Source organism: Bacillus rossius, chromosome 1, assembly GCF_032445375.1.
Source record: "Bacillus rossius redtenbacheri isolate Brsri chromosome 1, Brsri_v3, whole genome shotgun sequence".
Lineage (NCBI taxonomy): Eukaryota > Metazoa > Arthropoda > Insecta > Phasmatodea > Bacillidae > Bacillus > Bacillus rossius.
In genome coordinates, this window is record NC_086330.1 from 138,407,544 (window position 1) to 138,432,823 (window position 25,280).

The window sequence follows — 25,280 nt, forward strand, 5'->3', positions numbered from 1 at the left end:
ATTACATTACTGAAGAAATTGGAAATTATGACATTTTGAATACTTTGAAGAATAGCAAGAAATAATAAAAGAAATTGAGAATTTTGATAATTTGGAAATATTTATTGACCTGAAGAGGAATTACAATTTATACGAAGATTATAAGAAACATTGAGGCGTTCCCAGGACGAAGAAAGAAATATACTGAATAATCTACAGTACGAGACCATCCGGAAACAACGAGAGGCGTTCCCAGGACAAAGAATTGGAATCAACGAGAGGCGTTCCCAGGACGAAGACGAGGAATTGCTAAAAGGCGTTCCCTGGACGAAGTCGTAGAAAGGCGGAGAGGCGTTTCCAGGACGAAGACACGGAACAGCGGAGAGGCGTTTCAAGGATGAAGATGCGGAATATTCGTTGCTGAGTTCCCGTATAAAGAAGACAGAAACCGTAATGCATAGTTCTAGTATAATGAACTATTCCTAGAGGTCAGTCATATATTTATAAAGGAATCTATTAAAACTTACTAGTTTTGCAAAACTAACACACCGTAATAGTTCAAATCACGTAAAATCAGTAAATACCCCTTTCGCCAATACCAGAATGCTTAAGTCGATGACAACTTGAGTTAATGTTTCAATGTTGTATGTCATCTAATCTAACGAACTAGCGAATTTTACCACGACATACCCAGCTCTACCTACTGAGTAGTCAGGATAATAAAAAAATTAATTCATTTTATATAGTAAACATTCACTGATTGGAGACTTGCAATAAAACAGGTTCAATGAGGTTGATGCTATTTTACTGGTATGAAACAAATTATGAATATCAGTTGGTAGTAATCGAATGTCACTGAAAATTGATAACTGTTATTTTTCGATCACAATATGTATATTGTGTCATTCATATTCAAGTCTACGTATTAACATACTTTTATTGTTTACTTATAATTACAACTTCTTAGAAGTTGTTGGCACCCACAAATTAATATTAACTGATTCGTTCTTTTGCTTTTATTCTATAAATCCATTAGAATGGGTCTAAGTACACTTGAGTTATTCAAAGTCAAATCGATTTATACTAATCAATAAATGTTTTGACAAAGAAGACCCGTTTAGAGCGTACGTAGAATTTAATTTCAGGAGGGGGAGCTTGAAGGAAATAATCACTTTTCTGCTGTTAGCTTTCTGAAAACTCTGGAAAGTCATAGCCTTGACTTACCCTACCGGGAATAAAAATGTTTTACTTCAAAATTAAGAAGTCATTAGGTACAAACTTAAATCCATGCATGAACTCACCAGTGGTAAGGACCCAGCAGGTACTTTATGAGCATACGAGTTGGAAAATATACTTCCAAATCACTACATAAAATGGGCTGCCTAGCTTACTTTACTACAATGATAAAAACTAACAAAAAAAAATTCTATTTCATGGGATGTGTTCTATTCCACATTAGTTTTTGCATGCAACCTGCACCCCATTTCTAAAAAAATAACAAATAATGTTGCGGTTAATTGAAATAAAAACTAAAACCCAACATGGATATACTTTAACAGGACTGCATTTAATTTGCAAATAAATATATTTTTTTACTTATTGCTAAGAGTATCTTATAACTTGAAAAAAGTTTGCTTATTTCTTCCCGTTTAAAAAAGGCTTGGAAACAAATTTATAAGATGATCTTGAATAGCTGCTATTTGTGAAGAGTGAGGCAAGTATTTGTAATCAAAATTTTTGTCCGACTACAGTGGAGTCTTGCAAACGGACAAGATAAGACTGAACACTGTCCAGATTTCCAAAAATTTGGATTAAACAGTTTATTCCTTAAAATTCATTCAAAACAAGTTTTAAAACAGTACAAATATAAAAATCTTATCTTTGCCTTTCTTTCATAAATAACTTTTCCTACTGCTTAATTTAGTTTTAATACTACTGTATAAGTAGACCCGAGTTTTTAACCTAAATGATGAAGGATCACCAGAAACAAAACATCTCTGTAAATAAATCTCATCTGGATTAACAGGTGTCCAAAAGAGCGGAGTCTGGATTAGCAAAACTCTACTGTACATGCATTGAGCTCAAGCTCTAGGAGTTAATTCTCTGGGTATCCATATCTGGATTACACAAATATCATTTTCCAAGTGTGTATCCATAAACCCGTGCAGTGAGAGGAAGGACGAGGCTCACCCGTGCTGTGCTCGTCCCCGCCGAGCAGCCGCCAGAACCGGCCGGCCGCGGAGGAGCCGGCCCCCTTCTCCTCAAGGAGCGTGACGACGGGGCCGGAGCCCCGGTAGCCCAGGTCCCTCTTCTGCTGCACGTGCAGGGCCACCTCGGCGCCCCGCGACCGCTCCACCACGTTGGCATAGGCCCCCACCCAGTGGAACACCTCCGAGGGCGTGACCAGCACGTAGCAGTCCCCGCCGTTGACGCTGCGCACACACGGCTCCACCAGCCGCGTCTGCACGTGGCGTCGCCCCTTCACGTGCAGCAGCATCAGGTCCTTGTGAGGAGCCATGGCCGCGGTGCCGGGCAGAGCCTTCCTCAGAGCCACCGACGAGAAGTCCTCCTTGCTGGCCAGCCCCGCCAGCGCCTCCACCGCGAACGAAGAGTTCTTCGACACTGTCGCCGACAACACCTGCCTTACTTTCCCTCCACGAACAACCTGTCCAAGATAAACTTCACACTTCTTGGCAGGTTCTTCAGCATACATTAAGACTGACTATTTAATGCAGTTGAAATCATTTCTAAAAATTAAATCAAAATTAAATGCCAATAATTTCTCATAGAAAACTATTTTAGAAGCAAATCACTATTATCTTCATGCATTCCAATACGTATTTCATTACAATTTAAGTAAATAATTAAATGACGGGTGAAACCACGACAATCAATTTCGGTTACTATTTATTCCCTTTAAAAGTAAATCTCCTTCTGCACCGAGGCACCTCAAGTCTCTCTCCAGACTAACGGCAACACACAGAAGAGTGACTCACGCTTCTCCATGTTGAGTCTCCTGAGCTCCTTCTCGGCCACCCCTGTGCGCACCTCCAGGTATTCCTGGACGTCGACCCGAGACGCCAGCGCCTTGACGGGGTTTCGGGAGGCCACGTGGCGGCGCTGCACCTTCACAGTCCTCTTCTGGACCGACCTGGGCGCCAGGCAACAGTCGCGAAATGTGTTTACCCTAGACTAGCTGCTCAGCATAACACGCATTACTCTAATATTCTCCACTGACTTGCCAGTAGAATTACCAAGTAATAGCCTTTTTTTATTCGCATAAAAGAATGGGTTTTACAACTTCCTTAAATAATATTTCACGCCATTTAGTTACAGTATTTTTATCAATTTATGGACTTAAAAAAAAATTACATATTCTGAGGAGAGGAGGGTCCTGAGGTTAAAATTTACATAATCTTGTAGCACTTTGAACGTCCCGAGCTTCAATTTAGTCTGTGTCCTGTCTTTCGTAGCTAGTAGATCAATATATGAACAGTGCCAAATTACAACCTTGCACTTGAATTTGACAAAACCTTGTCTGTGTTGAATTTCATTCAGCAAACAAATGCTCATGCCATTGTTTACATCACAAAATTCTGACAGTTCAATTATCGAATTGCATACCCCCATAATGGCCCTATGCGCAGAAGACAGTAACTAGTCCATCCATCATTCATTAGTCAAGGATATCAACCATCAAGCTAGCATCTGGCATCTAAATACTGATTCTTGACCCTAGTCTCCATCTTTACTCTGGTTAAATACTTAAGTACATAAAATTAGGTTCCTCAGGATACAAATATCTGCAAAAAATATATTTCTGTGTACGTTTTATACCACTGAGACGACGTTTTTTTTGTCAAAATGTAACTACTGAATAAAATACTGCTCTTCTCTTTCTAGCTAATTTATTACACAATTTTATAGAAAATTTTTGTGGCTAGAAATTTTGGTTACATCAACCATGGTTGCAGACCACCCCATATTGTACTGGATGTTCTCAATAGAAGAGAAAGAGAAAGAAAGAAAGAAAGAGAGAAAGAAAGAGAGAAAGAAAGAGAGAGAGAAAGAGAGAGAAAGAGAGAGAAAGAGAGAGAAAGAGAGAGAAAGAGAGAAAGAAAGAGAAAGAAAGAGAAAGAAAGAGAAAGAAAGAGAGAGAAAGAGAGAGAGAAAGAGAGAGAAAGAGAGAGAAAGAGAGAGAGAAAGAGAGAGAAAGAGAGAGAAAGAGAGATTCACCAAAATGCAAAAGAAAAATTTCATTTTTTGAAAATATGAACACACTTATTAAACACTAGCTCCTAGCATCATAATTTGTTATGCATTATTCTGATCAACACAGAAAGTAAGAACCACCTTTAACCTTCTACTCTAAAATGCACATTTTTAGTCTTTTAAGTGTCTAATTTCTTTAGTTGAAAACCTGAAAAGTTTGGAACCCTAAAACAAAAAAAAAACAAAAACCCAGACTGTGGTAAGTAGCAAATGGAGAAAAGTTGTAAATATTTTTCTGTAATGCTACTAAAGTCCACTTAAGGAACTTTTTATATTTTATTGTTTATAGGTTTAGATATGTTTGGATGATTATTTGATCTAGAAATGTGTGTTGTAATTTGTGAAGGACCACATGTTAATTGAAATTCTTTGCATTGGTGAGAATCTATTGAGATAATTTTTTTCCATGTGTATATATTGATTTATTCCTACCAGTAAAAAATGCACTTTCAGTAGCTATATAAATTAAATTCCAAATCAATTGCATGGGTAGGGAATCAAGAAATATTTGAAGAAAATTTCAGCCATTTGAATCGCAAATACTTACAACTGGCTGGATTTCGATATGACTAGGTCCAGATCTTCGTCATTTATCTCAAGCTGTTCTTTCTGTGTGTGCTCTGACAAAGCACTGCGAAAGAAAGCGGTGAAGGTTTCATCATCTGTCCGTGGGACGACAACTTTTGAGCCATTCAAAATGGTCTCCTGATCCAAAGATAAATCTGCAATGTAAATCAATGACTTACTAAGCAAAGATAAAACAAATTTGTCTTCACAAATAATACTACCAAAATTTATGCTCTCATCAAACAGACAAAAAAACTCATACTAACCATCATCATTCCCTCCTGGAGCAGAGATGCTGCGCTTGAACATTGGAGTGATTTCCTTCTGAGGAGAAGAAGGCGTGGAAGAGATCTCCTTCAACTGAGCTACAAAATAAAAACATACATTAAACAAAATCTTTCACAAGAAATTGCATGAAATACCAAACAATGTAAATGTTGCATCACTTTTTTTTTCTGGTTAGTTTTCACACAAAAAAAATTCTCCAGAAATATTTTAAAGCACTTTTATGTATACATCAAGATATAATTTTGTGTATAAATTACTAAGACAATTTTTTAAAATTAATTGTAAAAAAATTATTTAACTTTTATGATGCATTTATTAGATTTATAAACATGAGAGTATAACTTTTTATGAGAAGTAGATAATTAATATGCAACATTTTGTGTTAAGAGTCTAGATCAACTCCATTCAGGGTTTAAGAATTTTTTTTGCCTGCCTGTAGACTTAAGTGATTGTCACTACTCTGAACATGGCAATTCAAAACTGTCGCAACTAGCTTATTTAGAATAAATCACAAGATTTTCATAATCTTAACTTCAACTAGTTTGTAAACATCTCACCTAATAAATCTATTAATTTTGATTCTGTTGCATGTGGTTGTATATAAACTTACATTATGCTAAATATGGTCATTTTACTAGTTGCAGAGTAAATGTAAATATATATTTTTTAAAAACTTAATATGGTACCTATCCATAAAATTGAAATCTTGTACATATTAACCATACAACAGCCAAAAATTAGTAACTATGACTACTCTGGCTTCTAAATATATCTTATGACATGTGAAAGAAAGAATGAATAAATGAAAGAAAGGGCTTAATGTTTCTTTAACATCAAGGTCATTTGCGACAATAAGGGGTGATGAGATAAAGAATGGAGCATTGATGGAATGAAATGGAAGAGGGGGGAGTGGGGTATATAGAAAAAATGCTCCATGCATTTCACATTTCCCACAAGTAAAACAGTCTGGTTCACTGGTTCTGGTTATAACCTAATGGTGACTATTTGAACAGCTACTCACCCATTTTACTCCTAAACCTGGATCTCTGCGGCATCCTGCGTCTCCTCTCTCCATTCTGCTGTGACAAGGCCAGGGGCTGGTCTCCCGCCTTGTTCTCCAGCTTCATCTTGCCCGCCACCGAGAACTTGACCGCATCGGTGGGCTCCACGCGCCTCTTCCATCCCTGCTTGGCAGCGTCCAGCTTCTCCTTCCTGTCGGCCAATATGCTGCCGCCGCTGACCACCTCATCTCTCTCGTCCGGAGATGCCTGCAAGCACGACACTCGGGACTCAGGTTCACCTTCCTTGGCCTCCCGCCTGACACTCCTCAGAGCCTTCTGCCGTAGCCTCAACTCTTCAAGAAACGGAATTGGGGCAGGAGCAACCTTACGGGGCTCTACCACCACTTCCTCTCGTTCTACCTCAGAATCCTCATTATTCCCTAGCTTGTTCCGTTTGCACAACTCCCTCTGGCGCGCAGTTAATTCCTGCAAGAAGCTAAGAGGGGCGCCATGAGCTATTTTGCGAGATTTGATTAGGGTGTCACAGGAATTGTTGAATATTTCCCCTGTTAAAAAAATATTTTTGGGATCCTGTTCGTGTTCACTTACATCCTCTTCTGAATGATCATCATATCCATCTCCTTCTGAGCCTTCTTCATATCCATCTTCTTCTGAGTCTTCTTCATATCCATCTCTTTCTGAGCCTTCTTCAGAACCTTCATCTTCATCCAAGATTTCTTCCGACCCTTCTTCTAAAACATCTTCAGAAATTACCTCTTCTAATTCTTCAGACTCTTCAAAGCTTTCTCCATCTTCAGAAAGATCCTCTTCTAAAAGTTCTCCGGAATCTTCCTCATTACCTCCTTCAGATCTTTCATCTGTATCTTCTGTTAAACATTCTTCTTCTATATCTTCTTCCGAAGCTTCATCTACTGTTTCTTTTTGTTTGATTTGATCTCTTATGCTTCCTCCTAAATTTTCATCTTGTATGCTTTCTTCAGAACTTTCACATATCTTGTCATCTTCAGAACTCGTCTTTCCTGTGCTTTCTCCAGAGTGTTCATATCGTATGCCTTCTTCAGAACTTGCATCTTCTAAGTCTTCACAGTCTGCATCCCTTAGACATCTAGTTACTTCTGTATCTTCAGAGGTTGCATCCACAATGCTTGTGGCGCTGACATATTGACTTTTACTGTCGAGAATCTCACTATTTCGTGCTCCAAAAATACGACCTTGTCCAAATTTCGAATCTGGTTTTTCATTTGCCGAAGAAACTGTTGTGGGATTAGACTCCAATAACGGTGATTCCTCAAATGCAACCCGGGTGTTATCCTTCTGCTCGCGGTCCTGCGCACCAGCTCGCACGCGCGGGGCCTCTGCCGCCTCCTCGCCCTCGACCAAGACTTGGTTCTGGATGCCGTCCGAGGGCGAGCGCCTCGCGCGCCGCCTGAACGTCGACGCGAGGTACAGCAACAGCACCGCCCCGGCCAGGAAGTGCCACACCAGCTCCCACATCGCTCCGGCCAACGCACGACCAACCTTTCTGCGTCCACAGTTCTTTTACACTCGGCTGGAACAATACGTGTAGTGCAAACGAGATGGAATTCGTGCTGGTTGTGTTACTGAACACCCACCCAAAAATTAATTTATGTCAGCATAAAAGAAATTAATACTATCAGAAGAAAAGTTTTCTTTAAAAATCAAGTTTTAGGCCAAGAAACATGGAACCGGGGGGAAGAGAATCAAGGTGATGGCATCACAATTCCCGCACTTTTGGAACTAAGCAATAAAATAAGTCAATATTTGTTCAATATTTGCCTGTCGTAACGCTTATCTCGTAACTGGGAAGAATTAAATTTTGGAAAGATTTCAACGAAATGGCTGCCACAAACACGAACATTCGCTTGGAAACATAAACTGATTCCAGTAGATGCCCCATCCCGAACTCCTTTACATCCCTCACTCGTAGACGGGCGGGCGCAGCTCGTCCACGATCATGTAGACGAGCGCCGCCCAGAAGCTGAGCAGCAGCAGCAGGAAGATGGCCTCCGGGGTCGGCGGCCACATGTCGCGGCTTCGTCGTCGCGGTCACGACTAGAAAATCCAGAGGCAGGGGAAGCCTCTGGTCGCGCGGACTAGAAAATCATTCCCTCCCACCCCCCTACTTAAAAATTCCCAGCGCCCTGGAGCGAGCGTTACGCCACAGATAAGCCCCCGCGGGTCAGAGGGACGACGACCGAAGGTCTTCCCAGAGGCCGGCATCGGGTCGCCTGTGTTTGGCATCAAGAGGCTCGGGAGCGACACACACTATACAGCATCATCGAGAATGATTGCCGGGATTTTAAAGTGTTATTGCCAATAAGTATTTGATGAACATACACATTTGGCGACTTAAAATATTCAAAAAGAATAAAGTTTTAGAATTAGCGTACTACACTTCAATTAGGGGCGCCATTTTAGGTCTGGTAAATGTTTAAGCAATATTTAATCGCCTCAGATGTATTCTGAATCGTGTCTACAAAGTGGAAAATGCTGCAACCCTCTATTTGAGGTGCTGGATGTTCGCTGTGTTTTCAAATGTATACAATATTTTTAATGTATCCCCACGGAAAAATTAAAGTTTTCGCGTGACCTTGTGTGACAGGCTTAAAAGCCACATGCTCGGGGACCAGGAGTGGGGGCTGTCGGACTATAGTGTAATCTGGCGCGTGGCAAAATGTGGTCCATTCAACATAAAGCTCAGTTTGTGTTGTGGTATACTCATGGGCGTCGCAACCGGGGGGGGGGGGAGACGGGGGGAGACGGGGGGAGGCACGCCCCCCCCCCCCCAACCCAATAATAAAAGTCTTCAATTTCGTCCCCTCCAATAATATATTTAGATTCGTAGTTTCGTAGTTTCTCCTGATGTTTAAATTAATGATTTTGTGTGGATATAGCACCTGCAGATGTTAACTGTGTTTTTACAAATTTGTTCTCTGAAAACATTTTTTATAAAAAATCAATTATATATTGCAACCAACTATAATTAGAAAATTTAGGAAAGAAAAATGCCTAAAAACCACCTTTTTGCACCTTCAAACTCCAAATTTTCCCGCTTTTTTCCCAGGGGATGGATATTCCTCAATAACTAAATCAATTGAAGTCCCCCACAAAAAATATATCCTTGCGACGCCCATGGTATACCGAACTTATATTGGTTGCCGCGATGCAACGGAAATGAGGAGGTTTGCATCTGCGAGGAAAACCGCCAGAAGACAAAGCTATATAAAAAAAATTACGCAATGTTTCGTCTATCGCTCGGTTTAATTTCATGCAGCAGCTGAATTTTGTAAGCGCACAGAGCTTAATATTTTGTGCATACATGTTACATTTTAGGTTTTTTAAATTGTAAACTCTTTCGAACTATTTCTTCCTCAGTTGTTCTTCGTCGGCCAGACAAATTTCTTTCTCAGTTCCTTGTAACCGTTAGAACCACATGCTTCTAGCTGTCTTCTGGAGCTGACGAAAACATTGCCACTACCGTTGCACAGTTACAACCAATTTCAGTTCGACATGCCACTAAACAAACCGAGCACTCTGTTGAATGGTCCCCATTCTGCCTCGCGGGAGTTAGCAGAACAATCTCGCAGTTCCGCGCATGGGGCCTCTCAGAAATATTTTTATTGGAAAATTTTTTTTGTGAAAAAGATAACTACCAAATAAAATTCTGCTATTTTACTACTATCTAATTTAGTACATAATTATAAAGTAAATTATTTTATGGCTAGAAATATTGGCTACAGCAACCATGGTTGCAGATTATCCTGTATTGTAATGGATGTTCTTGATAGGAGGGGTTGGGGCAGGGGGATGTGAGGTTCATGGTCACACGAGGTCACACAAACACTTTAATCTTTCCGTGGAGATACATTAAAATCACTGCGTGCCTATACTGAGAACATAACGAACATCCAGCTAATTAGGGAGAGGGGTGCTGCAATTCCAACTGTAAATGTGGACACGATATAGAAGACACGGCATGCTGTTGAATATTGTCTAGCATTACTAGAGCTGAAAGAAGTACATATATAGAAGTGGACTAAGCTTATTCTAAAACTGTGTTATTTTCTGAACATTTTAAAATGCCCCACGTGTATATTAATAAAATACTTCTTTTACAATAACACTTCAGAATTCCGGCAATCGATCTCGATGATCATATGCACCAGTCAAAAAAAAAACTATTGCAGTTCAGTGGATTTTCACTGAATACAGTTCTAACTACTGATTAAAAATTGCGTTTTAAAAGTTTTCCAGTCAAATGCCACCGATTCGCAGTGGTTTTCCTAAGTTTCGCGTTTATAGTGTAAAGTTGACCACTGCTAGGAGCTCAAATGCTATTCGTTAAACAATGTTTATAATAACGCGGAACGCTACTTTCTTGAACATAAATTTGTAGCACAAGCAAGTAGTACACATTAAGACTAAACTATATGTAAGCATTACGCAGTACTTAAAAGTGTGCGAATAACAATCGCACACTGAAGGTCAATCAATAACAGGGACTTTTATAGAAACCAGATTTATCTAGCGACGCACTTCAGGTTTATCTACCCAACATATCTGTCAAGATAAAGTGGCAGGATAAACCAGTATGTGCATACAACAGCTGCACTATCATCGCGCGGCCGCATGACTACCTAAGATTGCCTGCGCCTCTTCAAAAATATTATGTTAACTATTATTACCGTTATAATATCAAACAAAATGCAAATAAAGATATTTTTAAGAAAAAACTTTGGTAAATTGTAATAATTATTGCTTCGAGTAGGTGTGTGCATTCCTTCCGTGTTGATAATTGATGACAAATTGAGAAAGACTACCATCCCTTTTCCCAAATGGACAGCGAAACACTTTTTGCTGTAATTAATTTTAAAGCTATTTACTTACTGATAAGTGGTTTAACAGTTTGTTAAACAATACTCACTTCATGACGGCTTTTTAAAGATTCTTCCTATAGAGAGTTCCTTTCAGGCTATAAAACGCACTTCCAGTATTAGCCTCTGCACAGCTACGGTTTGGTTTGCTAACCAACTCGTAACCAAAGTGACCTCAAACTTCAGAACACACACACACTGCACAAGACTAATTATAATTAATACCTTCCTAAACTGAAGACACTCAAGTACACGTCACTAACAGCGCTTGTGAGATTCACAAAAAGGAAAATACTACAGTTTGTAATCGTCAGGTGTACTCTAAAATTTACCAGTACTGTTGGCTAGTACACGATTACGTCACTACCTGCATGTGGCATGATTTCAGTCATGAGTGGAACTGGACAGATTATGGGTATACGGCCTATGCACGTAAATAAAATTGAAAGCTGGCAAAGCTATCAATCGACTGCATTAAGAATGACCAAGTACGCAATGGCGACCTGATCATGAATTGACTGGAAAATGAGAACAGAATGCCAAGTATTGCTTCTTACACACGGTTTCTGCAACGCGCAGAATAAACTTGCGAGCTCTATTTACTGATAAGCGTAATCAATTATAAAGGACCATTTCACTTTTAAAATTGATGTTCGTTAAAATTAGCTGCAGTCAGTTTGGATTACTTTATTATAAAATACTAAGAACAACAAATTTAAAACTTGGGCTAGTAGACATCCGCGCAAACCATCACCAACAGCCTCGCGCACAGACGCGAGTTTATAAATATTCTACAAGCTATCAAGAAGTGCAAAGAACGACCGGGGGCCTTCAGTGTGAAATAACCCTCGCTCTGAACGTCCAAACACGGGACGGTCGGTTGTTTCATAAATAATACGTCCACGTTTCTTGCCGCGCGAGAGGCGGAAACGGACGATGCTAACCAACTCGTTCGAAATTTACTGCTATGTGGTGCCGCTGTAAAAAAAACATTTGGAACTTTTACCAAACGGTGTCGTGGGAAAACAGCCAAGATCTACTGAAGTCTTGTAGACGTATCTAGCCAGATCGCTCAGTTCGGTCCGAACCCGTAGGCGAAAATCGCCCTGACATTAATGAAGGGAATATAAACAAAATAGATGTTCGACTTCAACAGAACCATAGTGAAACAGTTTTTTTTAATATCAATTTTCTTTTAAAATATATCATAGCATCCCTACTAATATTGTAACTGCGAAATTGTATTTGTTTGTCCTTTCACGCAGCAACGGAGCAACGGATCGAAAGGATATTTTTCATATAGTTTATGGGCCGGAGAGTGACACTGACTTCATTTGTCATTTCTCTATATCCGCCTCATGGTCACATATGTCTGGCAAGTTCCTATCCTGATTCTAGGCGAAACCCATCCGCTTAGTGAAGTTCACGGCTACTAGCTAATAACAGTTTAGTTTAAAACTTAGTATATAGATGGCGTTGCTTTTAATTTGTAACGCGCTATCGTTTGGTGCGTCAGTTATGTCTTGCCTGAGGGTTACCCGCCTTCCCACAAAATGAAGTAGTTTTGCTGATGCGTAGCCTTGATGCACCGAGATTATGCAATCAATGAGACTTTAAAATCAAAATTTCCCTGTTTTCAAGTGTATGTCCTACAGACTTGAAACTAGGTAATTATGATACTTATATCATGATGCATTTAGTACGGGCAACGGCACTTCAGATACTGTTTTAATAAGTTAAAATTAGCTTAAAATTCTAATTTTTTTTTCGTTGTATTGTTTGGTTACTATAGAGGTTTTTCTTATATGGTTTTAATAATTTTACAGCAATTTTTTTACATGTAATTATTTTTTGGTTACAAGCCCTTATTTTATGAAAAACAGTTTACAATTTTTTTTTTAAGTATACACTGTTTCTTTACGTGCAGGTCTCCGTAATGAAAATATCTAGCCGACAAAACCAACCCCACCGAATTCTGACAAGTCGTTCAGGTTCCATTATTGCTTTTATATTTTCGTCATTCACGCACGATGCGGCCTTTCCAAGTTTTGGGGTGCTTCGTGGTCCGAAACCAAGAGCTTGTTCACGTCCGCGGACACCAAGCGACGAGAAGACACGCTTCCCCGACGACAGCTGACCGCCGGGGGCCTGGCCGCGCGGGCAGGACTGACTATAAATAACACTGGCAGAAAGGCCCGCCCCGAGACACCAACACGGCGAATTGCGCTTCTGCCAGCCGGTAAAACCCCGCCCACGGGCCGTGTGCATTTAGCGCGACGGGAGTTACTTTCGTCGCGGGCCGTGGAGTTTCTTGGCGACGCGAAAACCAGCAGGTCCCACGCCCACCGGAATATTCCGCCAATTAAAAGCGGCGTGTGGTGTAAAACATTTACACATTTCACATGTTTGCGGGGGAAACAAACTTCACAACCTTGAATTTTGAAAAAAAAAAAAATTATATGTTCACTATTTTGAAATATGTATTCCTAATTATTTATACAAGACAAAAAAATATCTTTAGAGGTTTTTTTTTTTTCAAGCTCACTAGGTCTGAATGTTGGCTTCAACATGCGGCCTATAATAGTTCCTGTGGTTTGGTTTATCCAACCGTAAAATTAAATAATGAATCTGTACTGCAAACTGTGTCTAATTATTAAAAAAAAAAAAATAACGGGATGGAGTGTTTAAAAGCTTACAAAAACACCTTTCACGCCTGAAAAAAAAAATTCTAAAAAAGTTTGTAATAACTATGTTTGTAGATTAAAAACAAATTTGCCAAACTTCTATATTTTGCGTTAAGACCCTTATTCAGAATTGGTTTGTGGTACAATGTTTTTTTGAAAATAATTTGGCGGTTCGTAAGATCCCAAAACAATTTTCTGTAATGCGTAGATATTAAAGAGTGCTGTGTTACGCAATTGAGTTTACTAGTGTAGTAATATTACCTTGAAAATCTGACGTAAGAATTTTTGCCATTCAATAAGCCCATGCGAACATTTGTATTCATTTGAATTACTGTTGTTCAGTATTTTTTTTTAAATTCTACTTTAAATTTATTTAAGAGTAAAATTATTATTGAAGTGTTAAAATATTTTTTATCATATAAGTTTTCATAAATAAACGGGAACCGGGTTATATTGGCAACTATAAAAGAATCCGTTTTTCGTGTCCCTTTTGCTCCCCACTCCCTTCCCATCTCTTAGCGCATTGAAGCATATTTTGAAAATATTTTTTTCTGTTGTTACGTTCCAAAATAATGATACCAAAACTACTTGTTTCTCGGCGGCTAGCATGCCTCGAGAAGTACTTCAACAGCGCACAGATGCTTCACGCACATCACTAGCGACACAGTAAACAGGCGCATGTGGGATACATCAGACACTAGCTTCGCTACGGGAGTCTACAGACAGAACATTCTTGCACGCCCATTTGACACGAGGGGCACCAAATATTCTAAATATAAATATATCTAAATATTTTGTACTTGGAAATACTTGGTGAGTGAGGGTGTTGGATTTTATAGTAATCCTATATAATCAGGCCTGAGGCCACGTTTTCGTTAAGAATTATATCTTTGTTAACATCTCAAACCTTATTTACTTATATATCAGATTTCATCAATAAGTTAACCCAAAAAGAAAGTCGATCATCAGAGATATCTGTTTTGATCTTAACAAAATTTAAAAAATAAGATATGATTTTTTTTCTTAATTATTTTTTCGTAGGACACAAGGTCCTTTAGGGCACAAGATGAACCCATTACCAATTCTCAGCTATTTCAGTTTTTTGGATCTGAAGATTTTGAGGTCAGCCAGTGACATATAACATATATAAAGTATGTGAAAAATAAAGGTGTTACCCACAATTATTTCAGTGAAATAATTTTGCGGCAGTGACAAAACACGCGGTGGTTGTAGAACTTCATTCAGTTGAACATAATACAGACACTCAGTGTTCCATTTTAAGTACTTTCTCTTATTTACAATAAAAATGTGGTTCAGCTCCAACTTCAAAGACATACGACAGGCTTGGGAAACACTTGACCTCATGACGTACATATGTTTTCAACTTACTTTGTCGTGCAGCCGCAGTTTGTCGGTCAAATTCGGACTCACCCCGTCTATGGAGAACATTCCAGTACGACGCGACGCCAGGCCAGCGGTTCTGTGCGCCTGGGCCGGGTTACGAGCGCGCAGACCCGGGTAAAAAATTTAAGACTGGACGTAACATACTTTTATTTTCTTTTTCTACCACGGGACCGGCACGACAGGCGCTGGTCTGGTTCCAAGGGTATCTCGTCCTACGGCTCGCTTCACAGTTCCGCCATGTGTCGTCGGCACAGTCAATGACCAGCCGAGAAAGTAAAACACGCTTCGCGCAAGACACCCGCGCCGACAGCGCTACTAGGCTCTGTCCCACGCCGTTAAAATGACTTCACCACACGTACGCAGGGCGGCAGGGGCGTATCGTAGGAATATTTAGCAGTAGTTAGATTTACATGTAAAAATAAAATTGTGCATGTAGGCTACTTATGTACACTAGTAAGATTTTTTTATTTATTTATTTGAATGCATCTATTTGACTGCAACTTTAACTTTGAATAAAAAATTGAACATAGCGCTGCGTTCACAATGTTATAGAGAACAAACAAAATGTTAAGTATATTTGACGCCATGCCATGTATATTCCAACAAGATTTTCTTGGCCAATAGATTATACGCAAATTTTAAGCTGCGATTAAGTATTATGACCATTCAGATTTACAAGGTATATTCCAGGATATATTCACTATCATAAGTTTAAATTAGCAAACCAATACGCTTAGTATACCTAGGCCTTCCGAAAGTTCACGAAAGTGAATATATACGGATGCATATTGCCACACACGGGTCCCCCATCTTGATGACTCAGGCTCCTGGCTTAAGCAGACACGCGCATGCGCAGTGGACTTTCAAACTGTTAAATTTCCGTTGTATGAATGCGCGCATTTCATTGCATATCCGTTGGACACTAAAATTTTACCCTCAACACCCCTAAAGAAGTGTAACTTAAAAATACATTAGTCAAATCCAGGATGAAATACAACTCTGTATAACTAGCTATACGCAGACGTCCATATAATTATATCAGATTACGGACAGTTATAGTTCAGTACCTACATAGGGTTGCGAGCTTACAACCCAGGGAATCGTTTAAAAACATTGCCCACACCTCGCGTGATAAACAGCCAGGGTTTTAACGTGAAATATCAGAATTCTTACAAAAATCAGTTTTAAACAAACATCATTATTACAACCCACATTGTTAGTAATCGCCATAGTTATATAAAAAAAAACTGAATGAAAATTACGTGTGACGACGGAAACGGCACACGGACTAAAAATACCCCCCCCCCCCCCACATACACAAATAATAAATTACTATCAAAACCAAACAATTGTTTTTAAAGTGGAGGTTTAAACAAAAAAAATTGCCTTGGGTTACGTTTTTTCATTACAGGTTAGTCGACAATACACTTAGAAAACAAAATAGATAAACGCTTGTGACGTACAAAGATTATAATTAGACTATTTTTATACTATTTTTGTCGCCTAGTCAACACTGCGAATGATCAATGACACGGGTAACATTAACATTTAAGGAGAGAACAATTATTTTTTTTTTTAGGTCGTTGATTATAATTAACACATCTTACATTCATTTTATAATTCATTATCACTATTTTTTTAAGTTACCACAACCCCGCACGAAGGCGATATTCTTTAAAACAAAACAAGAAAAAAAAACCTTAATCTTAAACGTTATTATGAGTACAAAGGGTTGTCCAGAAAATGGTCACACAGCAATTTACTTTTGTCAAAACATTGTTTGGAACTGTATTTCGGTTAATATACCAAAACAAAATATTAATTAAAAACTATATCTTTAAACAAAGGTTGTTTGAAAAAATAATAATCACGCTAGAAGCACCTTTTCTCCGGAGTCACTTAAAAAGTGGCAGTTATGATTCCCCAGTGGCCTGCGAATGGCGCAAATTATTCACCACTAATTAAAAAGAGCTTATACATGAAACAATACAAAACAACCAATTTTTAGAAATAAATTAACTTCACTAAGGCCTCGAGGCATACAATACTGCCCATAAACGAGCTCAGAAGATCACTGGAATGACCGCTACTTCTCCCCCCTGGTCAAAACTGCGTCCTAACGTCCGAAACACGAGGGCGGCCTCTTTGTTGAGTAGGAGGCTGTCGACGACCATTTTGCAAGACGTCACGGCCATCATTTTGATTACAATGTTTGCTTCTAGGCAGCGCAAGTGTCGACTGCAAGCGTTGGTCATCTGGATGATTCCACATAGTTCTATGTTATGCTGTGGGGAGGCGCAATATCACTGCATTTTTTAATATTTTTTTAAGTGTTATAAAGTACAAAGGCTACCATGGATAAATCTAATATTCACTGACCCCGAGTTAGCATACCCGAATAATCACCATCCGTAGTTCATTCGATTTTTTTCTCTTTCGTGCTGTAGTGAAAATGGTTGAAAAATACTCGTTCTTATCTTTTTATAGGTTAGAGCAGATTTTCGCACGACTTGGTGATAGAAACTAAAATGGTTTCTTAGGTTAAGTCAGCTACATTTCAAATACTTTACAAACATGAAAACGTATCAAATATCGCGAATTTTTTTGGTTTGTAACATCTAAGCTATCGGTATACGGCAATTGGTGGAGATAATCTCGTGAATATAACGGAAGTCAAGGAACGGAAATATGTTACAACCACGGTGCTGCCAACTGTGGCGGATAGCAAGAACCAAAGTTCACAAATAAAAAAGAAAACTTTATATAATTAAATTTTTAATGAATTTTGGTCACAAAATAGGCAGTAATTTAACCAAATTCTTTGTCTAAAATCGAGTCAAATCTGGGGTGTAGTATTTTTTCAAGTCTTTTTCGCTTTTGTCGGAGCAGTTTCATTATACAGTTTACAATTTCGGTCTCTCAATCAGCGAATTCTAATGGCGGGTGTGGAAACAATGTGTGATTCGCTCCATAAATGTAGTTGAAAACATGGTTTACTTATATTTACTTATATCGGCATTATTTTCAAGAATTCTACGTTAAAATTCGTGTCCGAGTTTCGTACTATATGTGGATTGGCTCGTTACTAAGGTTAGTTGTTACATATCTCTGGCGAGTACTGAATGCTTAGCTCACATTTTTTTTTAAAATTTAAAACGCGAAGTTACATGAGCGAGCTGCGAAATGATTGGGAGTCGATGGATGGTAGGCGTCCCACGGACAATGCGTTCCAGTACAAACAGAAAGCGTTCCTGAATGTGTGTACTATCGCAGTAGGGAGAACGTCTGTGGGTGGCGGTAGCAAAAGCACCAAAGCCCCTCAAAAGAACTGGCCTTCGAGGGCGCGAGGCCGTGGTCTGTAATCCTCTTTGGGGCTTTGCCACGGCGTGTAGGCCGAAAGAAGTCCCGTTGCAACTGAGACACCTACATTTATATGGGTTACCAACTACAGCGCCACGCCAAGGCTCCGGTGGTGCCGTCACACTACCGCAAGCTCACTCACTACTCAACTGAAATCACGATAAACCATTCTTGCAATCTTTTCAACTGCTGAAGACAAGAGCTGTGGTTTTACTGATATGATGCCCAGCAGCTTGCTCCTGTGTTCGATTACAAACCAAAATGATAAAGCTAGAGGCACGAAATTTGGCGGGTTCTTTCCCTCTAACACTCCCCTATCTCTCCGCTGTGGACCAGTCAAATGCCAGCTACCAGTAGACCCATTCCAAAGAAGGGGAGCTTCTACGGTAAGAAATTAGCCAATAGGAAAGCACATGTAGGCAGTATGTGTACATAATACTATTAATTTAAGCCTGACACGAAATTAATCCGCGAAATTCCCGGGTCTCTAGACATAGGTCAGGGAAAACGCGGGTGCTGATGGTAACATACTTTTTGTGTTTGGTCCTTACTGCCACCCTTGAGCTACTATGTGACATCGTGCCCAACTTCAAATTCGCCACCACACAGCCTGCTACTAACATCAATTTTGCGTAATTTATTATCATCACGTGGAATTTGGGTGCACGTGTCTCTCGCCGTAATTATGATTAAAAACCATTAATTACAATGCGCTAACTTATTTGAAACTAATATTGAATAATTTCCGAAAGATGACTCCTAAAAGCTCACAAAATTATTATTTTTAGTTAGATTACAAATAACTTAAGTCACTTTACCATTTATTAAATTGTTTAATGTTAAACAGCTCCTTTTGTAACCAATAAACGTATTAGAATAAAACGACTTGTATACAGCATTTTAAAGCTAGGATTTTTTTTCTCACGATAAATTGGACGTAACTTATTTACAGGTAAGAAACAGACGCAAACAATTATGAATACGAGGCCAGCCTTCAAGCTGTAGCGTGTGATATGCACACCGCAGAGCTTAGCTCCTGAACAGGAAGTATAACATCAAGGTGCGGTTATGCTTCCCACAGCCGACACATGACAACTAAATATTTATGCAGTATATTAAAAAAAAATTTCTCTATATATTTTTCAGCTAGAACAATTTTATAAAAAAAACTTTCATAGCAGATTTTTTTAGGAAGGGTGAGAGCTGTACCTTTTACCTACTTCATGTCCCCCCGGGGGGCGGGGGGGGGGGGGGGGTAATTAAGGCTGTGTGTCACTCGTCGAGTTGATTTCATTTTCTTGTCCAAACAATTATTTGAGGAATTTTCCTGTAAAGTGTTCACAATTATGAACACTGAAGTTTTACCGCTATCGCCTAATATTTAGTAAATATTTTCTGAAAACAGTTGACACGAAACATGAAATGCAAGAGAGCTATCGGTATAAATAATTAAAAAAAGCCATGATATATTAGTAATGAGAAGATTAAATAACAAACCCGCTGAGTGACACGAGCCTTAAGGCGCACATACATATTTACTAGCAAAATAACTTAACCCCATCCTGTCTGTGGGAAAAAGTTAAGAAAATTATCCACTCCTGCTAGAATCAAACCCACGCCCGTGTCTAACGCCAAGAGAGTTGTAGGCATTCGTACAAAATTACTTTTACTGAGAAATAAAATACACTGTGTCCGCGAAAACAAAACAGAAAAAGGAATTTTAAAAATCCTAATCCGAACAAGGAAAACAATTTTAAATGTGCTCATAGCACCCAAGCACGTTTAAAGCGAAATTCACACTTTCAATAATTCGTTTTACAATATAACAACATAGGTTAAATATGGAGATTTAACAATAAATTGTAACAAACTGTGACGAAAAACCACCTAAGAGTCTTACATTTGTCCGTCTACTTTATTCGTTAAGCCCCATCCCGCCATAGAGTGCCACAAAACTGATCGTTGCATTTTTTGTTACGCTCTGATGAGTCACATCCTCGACTTACCCTACCAGCTGAACAGAAATTTCACTTCAAAAACCTTTTTCCGGGAGAGCAGTTAGAACGTTCCGAAACAGCCGACGCAACTCCGGGCCAGCGGGATCCAGCGGCAGTTGGACAGCCCTGACACGTATCGACACGCACCGACCGCACGTGATAAGCCAGCTGACGACACTCCGCGCAGTGTCCTGCCTCGCTGCACCGGGCAGAACAACCTCAACCAGGCCACGCGGAATACCCGCCAGAGAAGATACCTCGAAAACTAGTTTTTTTTTTCAGTGCTTCTTCGAAATATGAAATTCTTGAATAAAATTTATCACTTATGAAAGGTAAATCCTAACACTATGTACCACTGCTTAAAATGTCCCAATACGTGTTTAAACTCACGGCTACTCCAATTTTACATATTCAGTAGCCAAACTGAGCCACAATTGAGTCAGTTTAGGCTGGTTAAATTAGTATGTTCAAAAAGATATATGGCTTTATAAAATAGAGGCGGGGGGGGGGGGGGGCATAACCTCAACCTGCCTCTTCCTGACTACGCCCTTGCATCAGGTAAGGTCCCTGGAAGAGTTTGTTCCCAAACGCCCTGCACTGCCAAACTTAACTCCCCAACACCTTACAATGTGTTTTGTCAAATAGTTCAGGGGGGGATATATCCCACCCGCGTCCGCCTCTGGTTATGACGCGACCGAAAACGTCACAAGTGCAGCCATGTTAGACATGTTGGATGAACTGAGTTTCCATCAAATACTTTACATTATCGGCAGGGTTCTAAAACTTGTTGGGTGTTGAACGGAATCAGGCGATCAGAATCGTGACCAGTGAAAACAGAAATGGTATCTGTTTCCGTCACAACGAAGCTTTAAAATGGCGAAGAACAGACGATAGGAAGTCATAACAGTTAAATAACTAAAATTATGTTAATATAAATGTATGAAAAACAATTTTATATGTAAAAATCAAATGATGCGTGTATAACTTTTATAAATAACTTAAAATTAATTTAATTACGTAACGAGTATAATAGGCATTTCAATATAAAGATGTTTCAAAACTTTAAAAATTCACTAAAAATTATACAAAGTTCAGAAACTCCATCTAGCACTGTGATTTATTAATAAATTTCAAATGAGATTAAAACTGAAAAGTTTGAGATAGCTCGAACCAAAAAATAACGATGATAGTGACATGACAAAGCGTATTTGAGGTTAGCAGTAAAGCTTTATTTAATGGAGGAGAAATTTGGACACTATTTTACAAACAATATTACCCATCCAACTCTACTATAAAATGTAGTTGGAGACAAAAATTAGACAGTGACAGGACCTTGAACACCCGAAGTCTTGTCTCACGTAACACGTCTCAAATTTGGTATTTCTTTGGTATAACTTTACTTGTTTACGAAGACTAGGTCAGCCAATGACCGCTTTGCTTATATAAAATAGCCAAACTAAAATATTGCACATGTTTCCAAAGTTCCCGATTATTGGAATTTTTAATTTTTAGGTTCGGTATTTTTTTATTTTAAGTAATAAGTTGTTTTAGGTCATACTGAAGAATACAATATGAGGAAAAAGAAAAGTTACCGATAAAAATTGTATGGACTTTTATATATTTTAGTAAAAATTAATTTTTGCCGTCTACGGAGTTTTTCTTAAAAATCTGAACTCTCCGGGGGGAAAACCTGGGTACGCTTATGCTGTACTACTAATAACAAAGTCTATTTTTAACACGTTTCTCGTAACCTTTTTTATGTGAAGGCAAATTTACCTACTTCCACGACTAAAATTAGTCTATGAAAGTGATCAAGAACTGTATCATGCAATTAAAATCTAAACCAAAGTACCAATCTACGACAGTCATCAATCAAATTATAGAGTATATTTCGCTGTTAACAGAAATAACTGGCAAACCGGTTAAACCAGAACGTTGAGATAATCTGTCGGCTTTCGCTGCCTTCGGTTGGATCAGTTTTCACCCACCGGTTTTAAATTTCACCGAGATCATGAGACAAGAACTTTCAAAGACATGAAAAACTGATAAACTTGTCTTAAGTAACGTAAGATGAAACTGCGTCAACTTCACGCATGTCAGTTTACACTTGGTTGATAGTGTAAACTTATTTCAGTTTATTGTGTGGTTACACAACCAAATATCTCGTTTGATAGAAAAATTACAAATTCTTTTGGTATGGTGTAATGAGTCTCATTACGTTATATCTAAACACAAATTATGTTTGTATTAAATCTATCTTCTCGTTTCAGATACACGATTATTACGAGTTACAATGATGACACGTGATATTAACAAATATCCAGTCATTTCATCATAAGAGTAAAAATTATTCAGTTCCTATATTAATTTGGTTATAAAATAAAAAGTTATTGCAAGCCCAATAAAAATTAAATGAAACCGATTGGTAAATAATTGCATGAGTAAATTGATACCATTCTAAATTAGGAATTCCGATAGCCCGTCCGTCACTCCGTTATTCCGTCATAATGTTATCCCTTATACATGCTGCCAACTGTTGCGAACGGTAATTAACGGATATGGGGGCTTTTCAGAAGGAAAAGGAGAAAATCGGGGGGGGGGGGGGGGGAATTGTTTTACACATTACACACATTCCTAAATTTACCCCGAAGGAATAGTTTCTTAATTCCTAATGTTTCGTGAAAAATAACAGTTTAAGTTTACATTACAACACCTGTGTTTCCACACTACCGTCGCCATTCATTGTTCACCCGTTCATTGTTAAAAAAAACTTTATAATATGTTCTAACATAGTTAAAAATAATTATGTAAGCCTCTAAAGAATTAAACTAACTTCAAGAACTTCCGATAATTACACGAAAAACCATAGCAACCATTTGGAAACCATCCGTCGAAAGTATGAAGTTACCAAGCTTTTGAAGAACGGATGGTTGGACTTTTTCGGGCCATATGATTGGCTGTAGGTTGTGTGATCGACGGAAGGATGACGGACGGAGGCGACGGACAGTTGTAATTCCGACTAAAGCTGTCCTAAATTCTTCTGAAAAATGTCAGCGATCGGAGTGGGCGGTAAATGGTTGTTGGGAGAAAAAAGATGTGGTACATTTTCATACAAAGCAGTCACAGAAAAATTTACACATATATCAAATGTATTTCCTCATTCCTCAAACGTATTACCTCGGAATGAAAATAAAAATAATTGAATTTCCTCATTCCTCAAACGTATTACCTCGGAATGAAAATAAAAATAATTGAAACTATTACGTCTAAATGTTCACTACAGTTGTCTTTGGGTTATATATGGTAAGCATCGCGGTTTAGAGGGGGAAAAACCCCATCTTTAAACTAATATGTTGCCTGTAACGAACGTCACAGCACCTACAAGGTTTCTCTAGGTCGACAAAGATTTCATCGATATCTCGCATTTTAGGCTCCCTGTTTTCTATATCCATACGACATCCAGGACTTTAAAAAGTTGTCTCGGTGGCCTATACAGGTTGTCCAGCTAAACCCACAACTGAATTTCCTGACTTCACCAATTCCTCCACATGTCATATTGTTTTTAACGTGTGATATTTTCCATATAACATGTAATATTTCAATACAAAAGAATGAATATAAATGTTCGCACTACTTCCTTAAGATGTTTTCGCCACAAACTAACTAAGATTCATTAAGGTCATGGATACTGTCTACGCTGGAACATAAAACCTGGAAACTATGCTGAGGCAGCCTAAAAAAAGTGCTCAAAAATACTTGGCACAACAGCATTTCAACAAAAGGCTGAACCCGAAAAACAATACGCATGGCAAAATTAATGAATTAGCGATACAGGACTAGCCTTAGTCCAGAAATTCAGTTAAAATCCATAATTGACATACTACCCCGATTAACCACCTCCACCCCCCTCAAGAAAACCAATTTCCCGACAGTCAGATATTTCCTTATCTGCTATAGAATCACTACCACGTAAATAATGTATATATTTTCACAATATAAAAATAGCTTCACGTTTTCGGCAGTAGGTAATGTGGTCTACAGTTGGCATTTCGTTCACTGAATCATCGGCATTCGCGATGATGCTATGATACGTTTTTTTATAACCCTTACCTCTGCTGATACAACCACAATATCAGAAATTCATTATTAAAGACAACACCGTAATTTATTTTTCCGCCGCAGTATCATTTCCCGGAACGCATGTGGGAGTGGGGATACACCGCGGACAACTCCCGGCGCGCTACGCGCATGCGCACAACTCAAAGAGAGCGGGCGGCACCAGCGCGCACGTCGACGGCCGCGTCGCAACTGGCCTGGTCGCAGGCCCACAGAGGAGGTCGTCAGCCGAGCCGACAGCGGCGCCAGGCGCATGCGCGGTGGGGGTCCCGGGAACATTCTGTTACCGACTGCCTCGCATCTTGGACACACGCCATTTGCTCGTTTACAGCCGGTCGTCGTAGAAATAAAACCTCAGCAGTTTTATTTGATTTACACCCACCGACAGTTCGAGAACTCTTGGTTTGGGCATTCAAACAAATTTAGACCCGTATTTTAAGACATAAATATAAGGGATTAGGTGTTGAAAATGCTACACCTGTACCCTAAACGTATTCCTAGTGCACGATATGACACGGCCAGTCCCTTATTGTGAGGGAACGGATTTTGACGTGTCCTATTCGTTGCCGATCTATTGCCCAAATTCCGCGCATGCGCAGAGTTCGCTTTCTTTCAGACTAAGGACCGGCGTCCGGCGCCATTTAGTAGTATATAGTCACTTCTGTGAACATCGGGGGACGTACCAAGCGTGTTGGT

The 25,280-nt window shown here is 39.1% G+C and overlaps 1 protein-coding gene across 5 annotated transcripts in view; it reads right to left on the reverse strand.

The window, feature by feature from the left end:
- The window catches only part of LOC134546213 (uncharacterized), a 720,520-nt gene that overhangs the window by 23,411 nt on the left and 671,829 nt on the right, over nucleotides 1-25,280 (reverse strand). For all 5 annotated transcript variants that reach the window (XM_063388829.1, XM_063388828.1, XM_063388825.1 and 2 more), the window contains 5 exons: nucleotides 6,128-6,374; nucleotides 5,085-5,183; nucleotides 4,799-4,973; nucleotides 2,976-3,130; nucleotides 2,170-2,601 (listed from right to left, as the gene is read on the reverse strand). In XM_063388829.1, coding sequence (XP_063244899.1) covers nucleotides 2,170-2,601; nucleotides 2,976-3,130; nucleotides 4,799-4,973; nucleotides 5,085-5,183; nucleotides 6,128-6,374 — 1,108 coding nt within the window. The remainder of the gene's footprint in view (nucleotides 1-2,169; nucleotides 2,602-2,975; nucleotides 3,131-4,798; nucleotides 4,974-5,084; nucleotides 5,184-6,127; nucleotides 6,375-25,280) is intronic.